The sequence below is a fragment of the Nannospalax galili genome, unplaced genomic scaffold, assembly GCF_000622305.1.
Source record: "Nannospalax galili isolate Female #2095 unplaced genomic scaffold, S.galili_v1.0 scaffold19, whole genome shotgun sequence".
Classification (NCBI taxonomy): Eukaryota; Metazoa; Chordata; class Mammalia; order Rodentia; family Spalacidae; genus Nannospalax; species Nannospalax galili.
This window is the reverse complement of record NW_008342110.1, coordinates 837619-851650: the sequence shown is the minus strand read 5'-3', so window position 1 is coordinate 851650 and position 14032 is coordinate 837619. Positions and strand designations below refer to the sequence as shown.

At 44.3% G+C, this 14032-nt stretch overlaps 1 protein-coding gene across 11 annotated transcripts in view; it reads right to left on the bottom strand.

The window, feature by feature from the left end:
* The window catches only part of Ablim3 (actin binding LIM protein family member 3), a 138895-nt gene that overhangs the window by 58105 nt on the left and 66758 nt on the right, over positions 1-14032 (bottom strand). For all 11 annotated transcript variants that reach the window (XM_008837895.2, XM_008837896.2, XM_008837898.2 and 8 more), the window contains 2 exons: positions 6509-6692; positions 4071-4183 (listed from right to left, as the gene is read on the bottom strand). In XM_008837895.2, coding sequence (XP_008836117.1) covers positions 4071-4183; positions 6509-6692 — 297 coding nt within the window. The remainder of the gene's footprint in view (positions 1-4070; positions 4184-6508; positions 6693-14032) is intronic.

The window sequence follows — 14032 nt, the reverse complement described above, 5'->3', positions numbered from 1 at the left end:
CCTGCCGTCTCCAGAGGGGGGGGGCCGGCCAGGCCCGCCAGCGGCTAGCCAGCGGGACCAGAACGACGGTGGGAGAGTGCACGCACACCTGACCCTGGGCCACATCCAGAGTGAGTGCGCCTGGGAGCCCAGGCGTGCTCCCCACATCGCTTGCGGCCAGACTCACGCCGGGACTAGCCAGGTGTGATGGAGACCCCAGGGTGCCCACACACACCACGCTGGGGGTCCAGCGACCCGCCCCATAGGGCCAGTCATTTACGGTCTTTAGGTCTTAGTTTTTTCATCTATGGAACAAGTGCTCTTATCTCCTTCATAGACTTGTAAGATTACATGAGATAATAAGTATTCATTTAGTGCAATGCCTGACAATAGCAATAATCACTGCTGGATGATATGATGGTGGTATTAGTGGTGATGGCACTGGTGCTAGTGTTGTGATGGCAGTGGTGATAGTGATGACTGTAATGGTGATGGTAATGATTGTGGCAGTGATAGTTATATTAATGACTGTGGTGATGATGGTGATAACTGTGGTGATGATGGCGATAACTGTGGTGGTGATGGTGATAACTATGGTGGTAGTGTTGATGACTCCATGGTGATGATGGTGACAGTAGTGACTGTGGTGGTTATGGTGAAGGCTGTCATGGTGATGGTGGAGACCGCGATGGTGACTGTGATGACTGTGGTGGTGGTGATGATGATGAATGTGGTGGTGGTAGTGATGACTCCATGGTGGTGATGATGATGGTAGTGACTGTGGTGGTGGTGGTGAACACTGTGATGGTGATTGTGATGACTGTGGTGGTGGTGGTGGTGATTATGGTGGTGTTGGTGATGACTATGATGGTGATGGTGGTGACTGTGGTGGTGATGGTGGTGACTGTGGTGGTGATGGTGATGACTGTATGATGATGGTAATGACTATGATGGTGATGATGATGACTGTGGTGGTGATAGTGATGACTCCATGGTGTTGATGATGATAGTAGTGACTGTGGTGGTGGTGGTGAAGACTGTGATGGTGATTGTGATGACTATGGTGGTGGTGGTGATGATGACTGGTAGTGCTGATGGTAATGATTATGGTGGTAATGACTGTGATGGTAGTGGTGCTGATGATGACTGTGGTAGTGGTAGTGATGATTGTGGTGATGATGATGGCGGTGATGGTGAGGATTATGGTGATGATGGAGATGATGGTGATGACTGTGGTGATAGTGGTGACTGTGGTGGTGATGGTGATGACTATGGTGGTGATAACTATAGTGATGATGGTGATGCTGATGCTGCTACTGTCACTGATTCTTCTCTATGAGATTTGTGAGGAGACATTTCTTTTTCCCATGATAACATGATTTTTCCTTCTTGACAACTCATGAGTATTCTCTTTGTTCTCTTTTGAGTACTTTTGCTTTTCCAGAACATTTTTATTCATCCTCCAGGGATGAAGCTCCACACTCTTGCAGCTTACAGAATCCAAGTTATTTGTCCTTTTCCTGATATATTCTTCTCAATCTTTCATATCTGGCTTTGGTCCCCTCTTTTCCTTGGAAGCTCAGGAAACATCCAACATGCCCTCCAGTCAGGGGGCTCTCTTGCATTGTCCATAGACAATGACCGTCCCTGGAGAAAATATGTCAATGAAATACGCACTGTGGATCCATGGATGGAGTCCTTCGTGTCTGAGAGCAGCTGAAAGCCCGTGTCCCCTGGAAGTGCTCACAGGCTCACTTGTTCTTCTTTACTCAGTTTCCCTCATCCTTAGCGACTAATATCTGCAAAATTATGGTGCAGACATTTTGGAGTCTCTCTTCTAGAACACACTCTACATGAGGCTTTTACTCAGTTGAGAAAGTCTACCTACCAGAGATCCCAGTACAGAAATACACAGTGCACTTGAGAGAAAAGACAGACCAAGAAATCTTATTCTTAGTGCTACTCTGGTATGCTTTCTACGTTAAACCTTGGAGTCAGCCAGCCTTTCTCATTGTTGTGACCAAACACCCGATGGAGGAAAGTTTCCTTTAAGCTCATGGTTTTGAAGGTTTCAGCCCGTTATTTGGGCCTCCAGTTTATGGGATGGTGCTGCTCACATTCAGGGTGGATCTTCCCTCCTTAGTTAATCTTCTCTGGAAATGTCCTCTCACACACACCCAGAGGTGTGTGATGGTTAACCTTGACTTTTACTTATCCTAAGGTGTTTCTAATTGAGTCAGGCTGGCAAGCAAGATTAACCATCATGCCCTCCAGGCCAGTAACATTCTTCACTTTGTATTAATGGAGTTCCTTATACTACAACGTATGTTAACCTGATTCCTGCACACTGATGCAGTTGCTTTTTCTAAAAAATTAAAAATATTTTATTTATGGTTTTTATTTTATGTGTATGAGTGCATTGCCTACATGTATGTAAGTGCACCTGTGTTATGTCCATGGAGGTCAGAGGAGGGTGTCAGATTCCCCTGGAACTGGAGTTATGAACGGTTGTTAGCTGCCATGTGGGTGCTGGGAATGGAACCTGGGTCCTCTGTAAGAACATTCAGTGCTCTTAACCACTAAGCCAGCTCTCCAGCCCCATGGTTGCTTTTTATAACACCCATGAGGATGATATAGGATCCCATTAGTTTTCATAGCTAGATAAATCAAGTCTCAGAGAGGTTCCAAGACCACTTTGTCTCACACAAAATGTTGGGAGCCTCCCAACTCAAGCTTTCTCCCTTCCGTTCTTTACACACATGGAACCACTGGCCTCTGGGCTCCCAAGAACCGTGTGCCACAGGGCTGCAACCCTCACCCCAGCCTCCAGTCTTCTGTTACTCTGGATGGTGCTTTCAAGGAGTTGTGAAAGACAGTAGTGTGTGCACTCAGTGCCCTTGAGATGAAGCCTGACTAGAGCAGCAAATTGTTTTTGAGCATCATCAATGGCACTGAAAGAAGGACCCTGAACATTTGAGGGACAGCTATGATTCCACTGAAAGGAATGGCAGGTAAGGGAGGGGGTCCATCCTCTGATTCTCCCCTTAGCTGACCCTGGTTGGGCAGAGGTATGTAATGGAGCCCCTGGGAGCCGAGGCCTGCTGATGCAGGGTGTTCTTGGCTCACCATCCTCAGTCAGCTGCAGCTCCAGCATGCTGACTGTGCTGGTGCCATGGCTGGCTGCCCCTGCACCCACCCAGTAATGCAGCACAGGAAGCTAATGGGTTTTCATTGATTGTTTTGATGGGGCTAGCCAGAGTGTCATATAACACGAAAGATCACTGGAGTCTAATGTGGCTTAGGCAACCCAGGGGGCTGAGTCTGTGGGCACATGCAGTCTACAGCCCTACCAGGTCTTTTAAGAACAGTGATTTAGATATATTGTTGCTTCACACACGAGTAGATGGACTTCCTCAAATCAGGCATACTCTTGATCCTTAGATCTGTGGCTTGGTGATAAAACAGCTCTACTCCAGCATGGCAGATGCCTCCTTTATGACTATATGGTATTCTCAGTCCCTGGAACAGCAGATGAATCAGCCACAAAGCTAAGCTCACTAAGAATGAAGACAACTAATTTCTGTCCCTACAAGTTCAGTGTGAGCCCAGAAATGTGCCTATTCACAAGCTGCTGATCCATGAAGCTCATGTACTAGTCCAGGAAACACACACTGTGAGGCACCAGTACAGCTTTTGGGGGTATTCCCAGGGCTCTCCCTACTTCTTACATGAGACATGGCTGAAAATTCTTAGTGGAGTTTTATAAGAATTAAGAACCACTGGTGACAAAACACTTATCAATCATGTTGCAGTGCCCCCCAGGACATCGGCTTAGACAACCTGCTTGTCCTAGAAAAGATCCAGGCCAGTGGCTAGTAGGCGGCATTGGGCAGCGCTCCTTCCAGCCGAGCAGTCTGTCTTCCCTGCATTGTGCTGTGGGGTTTGTGTCTGGGCTACATGCCAACTGGGTCACACTTCAGGAGCCACCCAGGGTGGGAACCTCCCCCATTTCCCTCCTGGCCTGGGACAGTCACTGGCTGTGCCAGGACAGGGGACTCATGGACAGGGAGGTGTCTATAGGGAGGACTCACGGCTTGGTCCACGGATCTTGATGGGCTTACTGCTGGTCATGGACTGGGAGCATGTCTGGCATACACATTCTTTACCACTGAAGGTCACCTTATCTCCAATGGGGAAAGGCTTCCTGCAAAGATATGGGGAAGAAAGTCAATGCCTCCTCTTCTGAGGATTCTGTGGGTACTGGTGACCTGACAACTCATGCTTAGGGACTCTGATAACATGTGTGGCTTGCCTTCTGGAGCATCAGGCAAAAACAAATGCTGTTCATAGTAACAGGCTGGTGTGAAAGAAAAGTTCCCCAAAAGAACTCCTGCACCTTGGACTGAACTTCCTGCAAGGCTGACCAACTGATTATCACTCCAGAGACTGTGGAGAGTTTGGAATGTTACAGGTCCAGAGTCTAATTACCATTTATCCCCAGCCATCTTTAGTCCCCTAAACAGCCACTTCTTACCTACCTCTGTTTCTGATCTAACATCCTGTGACTAACAGATAAAAACCTTTTAGAATGTATTATCCTAGCAGACCACCCAGTGTCACCAATCAAAAGACTAAGGTGTCATCAGATAGCATCTGAGATCTATAGTAAAAAATCCCTCATTTTGCTGCGACCTGCCTACTGAATGTATCCTCCAATATATTTGAAAAGTGTCTTGATTTATGACTTCTTTGTTCTGTTACTATAAAAATGTAAGGCAACTGTTATGCTGGAACATAGAATTTGGGGTAACCTGAATCTGTGTTCCCGGGTCATGGTCACTCATATTTGGCTCCAGAATAAACTATCTCTTATCCTCTTTGAGGTGAGAGTTATGCTTTTGTGTCGACACTGGTTAAGCCACTCTGTGAGGCCCAGGAAGCCAGAACTGGAGGTCCTATTGGGCCATTTATATCACATAATAGTGGAAATCATACCACACCTGTGGGCTTTTTCTCCTCAGCTGCAACCAGAAGAGACAACCCACTCCTCACAGCGCCGTTCTGCCATTCCAGTCATCCTATCCCCATGTAACAAGAGCTTATCCAATGCCCAGATTTGCCAAAATTTTGTTCTTTTCACTCTGTAGACATTTCTCAAGACCCTCTTTCCAATGGGAAGGTTATCAGTCCTTAACCCTGTCCCCCAATTCCCCAATTTGATGCTTCCCCAGTCAAGGTGTCTCAAGTTTGCATTTCGGCCTCCAGCATAATTATAAACTGCATGCAGATCTCCAGCATCATTAATGCCACCGAGTGGCTGATTTTGTTCCTGTCTGGGACACCTGTCCCTCTGAGCTTAACCCCCGACAAAGGCTTCCAGTTGCTCTGCTGTTCTCTTATCGGCAATGTGGGACAATGGAGGGAATTCTAGGGTGGGAGTTTGGGTAGCTGTGCCTTCAATGTGGCCCAGCCACTGCTCAAGATAAAAAGATGCAGCATGACCTTAGAGACCAAAGCATTTCCGTGGAGCCTGACACAAACCTCACCTTGCATGAATACTCCTCGACTCCTGATAGGTCAGGGACTCCAAGATGCAGAGCCCAGGTTTTAAGAGATGAATACATGAATCTCACTGGCTCAGTTTTCTTTTTATTTACACAGTCTTCCATTAGTCTCGGTTACTCTAATTGGTAACCAACCAGTGATTATTTTATAGGGAGAATTAATCAACAAATTCTTCTCCCAAATAAAAGTACACATGAATTCAAACCACATTTTACTTATAACTTAATCAGAGATGGCCATTAAATTTTAACATTTGTGGGAAGAGCTGAGGTCTTCTTTTTTTCATCTTTTTAATGTTGTGCTTGGCATGTAGCAGCTCCTTAATGCACATTCACTGAATTAACAAGTGACTGTGATACCTGGTGGGGAGGGGGCAGGGAGGAGATGTCTTGAGGGCAGTTGGAGGACTATCAGAGTGGAAAGAACATGAACACTGTGGACCAGTCACTGGGCTCAGGACTCTGCAGATACCATCTCACACATCTTCACGAAAGCCCAGCCAGGTCGCAGTGGTTTTGACCTCCAGTACTGAGGCTTACATTGGCAGTGTCATTCTGCCAACAGTGCTGGGAAGATGGAGGAAGGCCACCCAGACTTACTTATGCTTCCTGTGGCTGAGGGTGTGGGAGCCTGGGCCAGATGCTTGGCTTCCAGACTGACTTCTGAAGGGCTGGGCATCCAGTGGTTCTCTGGGGGCTTTTTGAAGGGAAATGGACCATTGAGCAAGGGTTTCAGCTTTGCATGCTGCTAGTTGTCACAGGACAAGCTAGCACTTGACATTGGACTGCATGTGACAGAAAGGAGTGGCTGCAAGGTTTGAAGAACCATAGGCCTATCAAAGCCTTCCACCCCTGAGGTTCCAGAATTCCAGGGGCCTGTATGCCCCTGAACTGCCTGGGAAAGGCCATATCTTTCCCTCTTCTGGGGATCACACAGAGGGTCCCAGTTCCCTGGGCCTGCTCACCTGCACAAGCTGCACACGAAGCATTTAGGGTGGTAGGTGCGGCCCAGGGCTGAGATGACCTCGCCGGTGATGAAGTCCCTACAGCTGTCGCAGCGGGTGCCATAGAGCTGCTGGTAGTCCTGGGTGCAGATATACTCCTGGTTCTTGAAGAAGAAGCCTGACTGGGCCAGGCCACAGCCACACACTTGGGGGAAACAAGTAAAGAAACAGCACAGATTGAGTCTAGGGAGAGTTTGCAAGCAGGAAGTTGGGGGAAAGGTAGTGTCTGACTTTGTCATGGATAGTCACAGAATGCTGGCATGTCAGAGCTCATGGACCTTTGGAGTCACCTGTATCAGAGCCACCTGGGGCTCCTTCAGAGGTAGATGCCTAGGCCTGAATTGGGCTTCCAGGGGCTGGGGCTGGGCCTGGGCTTTGCATTCTTGCACAGTGCCCAGATGACTCCAGTGCATACTCCCTGGGAACCACTGACATTGTACAGTCATCTCAATACACTGAAGACTCACACCATGCCACACAACTCGGTGATATCAGAAATTGGAGGAAAAATCAGTTAGTTGAAAATCTCCTGGGAACTTGCTTATATGCTTGAATTTCCACCAGGTCAAGAGCAGCATGGAGACTATGGCTCAGAATCCCAAACAGGAGATAACTACTAGGCTGTCAATGGGATACAAGATCTGAAGTTCCTGATCTGTCCTTGCTGTAGCCACAGAGGGTTGGTCTGTTGCAAAGCAGCAATGCAAAATACACAGTCTCTGAACTGCAAAGAACCTAACATGTCGACAGGGAGAAGATACCCTGCATCATGGGTGTTGGGCTGTGGGGTAGGTGCAGGCAGTAAGTGCTCAGAATTAGAGAAAGGAAACCCTATCAATGGGGGGAGTGACCACAGGAGGCTCCTTGGTTGAAATGGCATCTGAGGAAAGCATCAACAGCACAGCTGAGCCAGCGCACAGAGTCAGGAAGTTGCAAGTCATCTTTGTGTGGTGTGGGGCTAGAACAGAGTGGAGTCTTAGTGAGCGGAAGGAAGTCATGCAGGAAAAGATGGTTCCAACTACTAGGAGGAAGGCTGGTTTGCGAAGCTCAGGTTTTGCAGGTGTGCGATATCTATTCTTTAATTGTTGGTTGGCATGGGGATGGAGTGGTCCTGGAGAGTCCAAAACAATACAAGATATTGCCATTACTCTTGGATGCTCACCAGAAGTCAACTGTTAGATTCTATTCCTGAAAACACCACACACTTTGATTATCACAGGGTTCAGAGAAATCAAGTTGATACTGATTGGGAAGATTCCTTCCTGCTGGTATCTCTTGAAGAAATAAACAGAGGTCAGATAAGAGAAAAACAGGTGGATTTGTAGGTACCTGAACAACTGAAATTTGGGGGAGTAATTCCCACCAAAGGAATTGATGTGTGGAACATAAGATTTTCTAATAGGAAGTTAAGTTATGAAATGAACACATAAGTAGTGGAAAAATACAAAGTTTCTTCCATGGAAACCCATGGCTCCCAGGGACAATGGAAACACAGTAAGCAGGTGAATGCACCGGTTCGGCTAAAACCAGGATGGGTCAGTCAGGAACCAAAGGAAGGTAACTGGAAAGCCTTGAGTCCTAGTATTGGACCCCTTTGTTGTGAGCCTGCTCCTATCAGTGGTAGGTTGGTTTTCCACACAGATCTTCTTTGGGTGGGAAAGAGTTGGCCAGACAGCACAAACTAGTCCAGCAGAGTTACAGTTCTCTGTACACTACTCAGCTGGTACTCTGGTCTTTGACATGGATTCTCTGAGGATGTAGTAGATCTAAACACTAAGTGTGATCAATAGTGAGGAAACCAAGAAAATAATTTCCAAGCTTGTAGCTCTGAGGAGCCAGCCTGGCATTTGTGACATCACTTCAGTAAATACTATTTCATCACACACAGAGAGCTATTCCGCAAAAGAAGCCAGGTTAAAAACAGAAGAGCTTTCCAGGTACATACCAAACATATCTCGCAAGTGTTTGCTCACTTTTGTAGGCTGGAGGCAGGCTCAATTGGCAGTGGAAGATGGGTGATCTGGGAATCAGATCACTGGACTCTAGTCTCTCACTGCCACTAAGCCTCTGAATAACACTAAGCTTGGCCCTTTCCTCCCTGGGGCCTCAGTTTACTTCTTTGTAAGTTGAAGAGGTGGAGCTTTTCTTTTAGAACTGAGCTCCTGTGGGCCCATGAGAAGAGCTTGGGGCTTGCCATGTGTCTGAGAATTTTAAGTTCTGTTTGAAGTCTTGCTGGGTTGGGAGAGGCAGGGCAGATGTGGAGACAGTGGTGGTGGGAGGTGGGGAAGGGCTCATCTTTCAAGCATCATGGGAATTCATCTTCTTGAACAATGCCTGGGCTCAGGAGCAGGCAAAGGCAGAGCACAGGCTGTTCTGGGCATGCAGGTGGTGGATCAATTGCTTCATGGAATAAGTTGGGTCATGGCCTATGGCCTCATTGGAAACAGCTTCTGTTTTTTCCCTTCATTTCTTTCCTCTGTTTTCTCTGCCAACTCCACCTCCAGAGTCACCTCTCCCAGTGGAGCAAACCAGGAGGCCAGGAGGCCATCAGAAAACTTAGAACAATCAGTTCCTTTATTTCCCCTGAGGAGCTGGAGGAGGAAGTTTCTGGTAGAAAGGATGTAGAGGTTGATAAGAATCTCAGTGGCTCCTGGAAATTCAGCGGGGAGCAGGGGATGAAGGCAGGGAGCAAGCAGGAACAACACAGATGTATGTGAGGCGGAGCGGACCTTCCATGACAGTGAGGAACCAGTGGGATGAGCACCCTCAGGGCAGCCATTTCTCTGCAGACGTAAACACATGATACACAGATGCACACATGCATGGACACACACATACAGATACAGTGGCACACACACACAAACACACATACACATGCACAGATACAGATGCACACACACGTACATGCACAGCTATACATACGCACATGTACAGATACACAAATATATATATATATATATATATACTCACAGATACACACATGGAATACACACAGATACATACACACATACATACATGCACAAGTACATGTAAAAGTCAGCTGATTAAAAAAGCAACTGGGGTTGGAGAGATGGCTCAGCAGTTAAGAATACTTGCTATTCTCTTATAGAGGACCTGGGTTCAGTTTCTAGTACCCATGTAATGGCTAATAACCATCTAAAATTCCAGTTCTTGGGAACTGACACCCTCTTTTGGCCTCTATATGTGCATGAACACACCTGGTGCATTTACATACATACAGGTAAAACACTCATACACACAAAATTTTTAAAAATCAATTAATTAGCCAGGCATGGTGGTGCATGCCTTTAATCCCAGCACTTGAGAGGCAGAGGCAGGAGAATCTCTGTGAGTTTGAGGCTAGCATGGTCTACATAGCAAGTTCCAGGACAGCTGGGGTTACAGGGAGACCCTGTCTCAAAAATACCAAAAAATTAATCAATTCATTAATAAATCAACAATTTGGAGCTGGGAAAATGACTCAGTGAGTAAAGCGTTTGCCACATAGGCATGAGGACATGAGTTTGGATCCTAGAGCAAGATGAGGGACAGAGGCAGGAGATCCCCTGGAAGTGTGCAGCCAGCTAGTCTGGTGCACGCAGCAGTGAAAAACGAGGCCCTGTCTTGAACAAGGTGTAAGGGAAGGAATAACATACTCTTGCTTGTTTTCTGATTCCGCATGTGGCAGCCATGTGTATTCATACACTCACAAAGACTAAAAAACAAACCGAAAACCAAAACCCAAATCAGGTCATATGGTTGGACAGTAAATAGAACAGATTATGTGAACTTGGAACTGCTTTGAAAAAATGCAGGATAGATGTATCTGTAATACAGCACCCGAAATAGGCCACACACACAGCTACAGCACGTGCCAAAGAAAGAATATACGGCCTTGCAGGTTGCTGGACCTTTGTCTGAGCTCCCATTCTTCTGCTCAGGTGTTTGAAAAAGTTACCTCATTCTCTGGAGTTCATTTGTAAAATGGGCTAGGTCATTACTAAGGAGATATCAATGTGCCAGAGTCTAGGATTCTGCTGTGGAATACGAGACTTTCAAGGTTAGATTTTGTAAAATTCCAAGATTATAGTTAGAAAGGCAAGAACAATCTAATTCAATACTTGAAATATATCAACTATATCTGTACAGTTTAAAGGTTAGTAAAGCACTTACCTGTGTGTCCATACAGCGGTTATGAAATAGGACATTCTTAGCACCCAGGAGCCTGTTTTCCTTCCCTGAGAGCACCCCTCCCACACAGTCCCTAACTGGGCATTTATTATCCTTTGCTTTTCTTTATGGTTTTACCACTTATGCTTTATTCATAAATAACCTATCATTTAACGTGGACTGCCTCTGAGCTTCATATGGATGGCCTTCCGCACTTACTCTGTGCTCGCTCATCCTCTCAGCACCGTGTTTGAAGCTCATGCAGGTCCATGCATGCAGCCTCGGGTCATTCATTTTCACCACCACATTGCACCCCATGATCTGAGTGAATCACGATGGCTCTATCCCATTGTAGAGGGTCCCTGAGCTGCTGATATGAATATTCTAGTATTGTGGTATTATTTTTATTATTGGCATTCCCACCAGCAGGTTGCACAGATCCACATTATTACTGACACTTGAAGACATCTGACTAGTAAGTGCAGTTTGTGTGAAATGATAATCACTGTGTAATTTTAAATTTCATTTTCCCAATTATTAGTGAAACTGAGACTATTTTCTTATGTTTATGGGTCACTTGCATCTTCTGCATTGTAAAATGCTAACATCCTTAACCGTTTTCCCCCTTTGAACCTTGTAGCGGTTTGTTGCATATCTTAGAAATGAGTTCTTTTCACTTGTTAGTATAAACGTCCTCTGCAACTGGAGGCTTGTCTTTGCTCCCCTTGTATTTTTTGACGAACCTGTATTCTCAGTCTTTATGTTGCTGATTTATCATTGTTTTCCTTTATGACTTATGCTTTCTCTATTATGTTTAAAAATGCATCTCTACCCTGAAATCCCAAAAGGATGTCTTCTATATTTTCTAGAAATTTCATCATGTTGCTTCTCACACTACTGCAATCCATCCACCGGAATTGACATTAGTGAGGGGTATACAGTAGGGATTCAACTTCCCCCACATGGATAATTAACCATGTCTATGCCATTTATGAAGCAGCTTAATTGTTCCCCACTGATCAGCAGCAAACACGTTTCCGGTTCTATATTCAGTTCCACTGATCTTTTTATCTGTCCTTATTGCAAGACACAGTGTCTTAATAGCTTGTACAGTTATGGTAAGAAGTGGTATCTGATAGGATGGGCCCCTGGCCTTGTCACTGTTATTTAGGAATATAAACTTATTACAGGCATTTTGCCAAGAATACAATTTTAACTGACTCCTTAATGTCAATGGAAACTTTATGGAACATTCTAGAATTGCTTTGGATTAGCACAACGCTATCAACATTAAAATGTTTATTTCTTTCATTTAGGTGAAGACATCTTTCTTAGAGGATGGTCTGTAAACTTAGAATTTTTTATTAATTTGCATCACATTAGCTCATACAACTTTAAAAGATTCTTTTTTTTAAGACCTCGCACAATGTAAGTAAGCACTCTACCACTAAGCTATATTCCCAGTCCTCTTTTTTTTTCTTTTGCTTTGAGGCATGATCTTGCTAAGTTGCCCAGGCTGGCCTTGAGCTTACTCTGCAGATGAGGCAGATCTTGAGCTCATGATGCCTCATGAAGGTGTACCACTGCACATGGCTCGTGGTTTTAGTTTTGGTATTAGTATTTCAAAATGTCTTTCTGAATTATTAGGACTCTTTTAGAAAAACTAATCACAATAACTCAAATCATTAAAAGTAATATCTATTGGGGCCGGAGAAATGAGCCAGCAGTTAAGAACACTAACTGTTCTTGCAGAGGACCTGGGTTTGATTCCCAGCAACCACACAGCAGCTAACAACTGTCCGTAACTCCGGTTCCCAGGGAATCCAATGCCTTCTTCTGATTTCTGCAGGCACTGTATGACATGCACTTATACACATGCAGGCAATACACTCATAAAATAAAAGCAATAAATAAAATTTTTATAAAAGTATCTATTGAGGCAATATCTAGGTAGTGTGTTCAAAATTTCCCAATTATCTCATCCTCTTTTCTTCATTTTAATGATGGGCTGTTTGAATCCAGATCCATTGATATCCACATATCACATTGGTTGATTGGTCTGTTAAGAATCATATGATTTCCATGCTGTTCTTATCTTTCTCTTTGTGATTGTATATACTGAAGAAATCAGGTCACTGTCCTGAGTTTAGATTTTGTTGACTGAATCCTTACAGTGCTGATTAACCTGTTTATCCCTCATTTATATTTCCTGTAAATCGGTAGTTAAACCCAGAAACATGAACTGACATCCAGCTCATCATATTCCATGGTTTGTGGTGATAGTAGATGTGGGTAGAAATGGCTGTTGATGATTACTGTCTTGATACAGTGGAGGTTTGCAAAATTAAGATATTCTAATTATCCAATTCCTCACTTCTTAGGTGGAGTGTTTCCTTAGGAAGCAAATTATCTTGTTTAACCATTTACAGACATTTAAGTAGAGTTTGTACAAAAGACTGGATATGTACTTAATTCTTTACCTATATTGCTTGTTCAAGAACAGCCATTTCACTGGCACTCTCTATCTAAACACATTATTAAAAAGTAATGGTAACATTACTTAGTTTATGAACTAAATTTCTTACTAATTTTATAAAAGGATTTTGTATGCATATGTGTGATACAAAATTAATCTAAAGTTTGTTTTTCTCTTTCTAGACCTCATAACTTCTATTTCTCTGTCTAATTGCAATGCCGTCCCCTCCTCACACAGAAGTGTGATCATGAGCACTGCTCAGGATCTTAAAGGGGATGCTCTCAACATTTTATCCTTAAATATGTTTGCCTAATTTTTTTGGTAGATATTTAACTAGATGGCTTTATTCAATCCCCCTGCCTTCTGAGTGCTGGGATTAAAGGCATGTGCCACCATGCCTTGACAACTAATTATTATTTTTTGTCCCCTGAGATCTTTACAGTGAAATATCTTGATCAGTTTGCTGCCCTTAAGCCATGTTTGCATCCCTAAAATAAGCCCAACTTAATTAGGTATATTTTCCCAACTTTCTAGACTTGGTCAGTTAATATTGTAAGTTTTTAAAATTCATATTGAAGGATGAAATTAATGTTAAGATTATCCTTTATTTTGGGTTTCCTTGTGTTGGCCCCAAAATGAGCTAGAGAATATTTTCTAGATGTCTTCCTGATAACTTAACCGATGTGTCTTAGATTATCCTTTATTTTGGGTTTCCTTGTGTTGGCCCCAAAATGAGCTAGAGAATATTTTCTAGATGTCTTCCTGATAACTTAACCGATGTGTCTTTGAAGGTTTTACAGAACTTGATAGCAATGATAGTTTTCTTTCTTTTTTTTTAA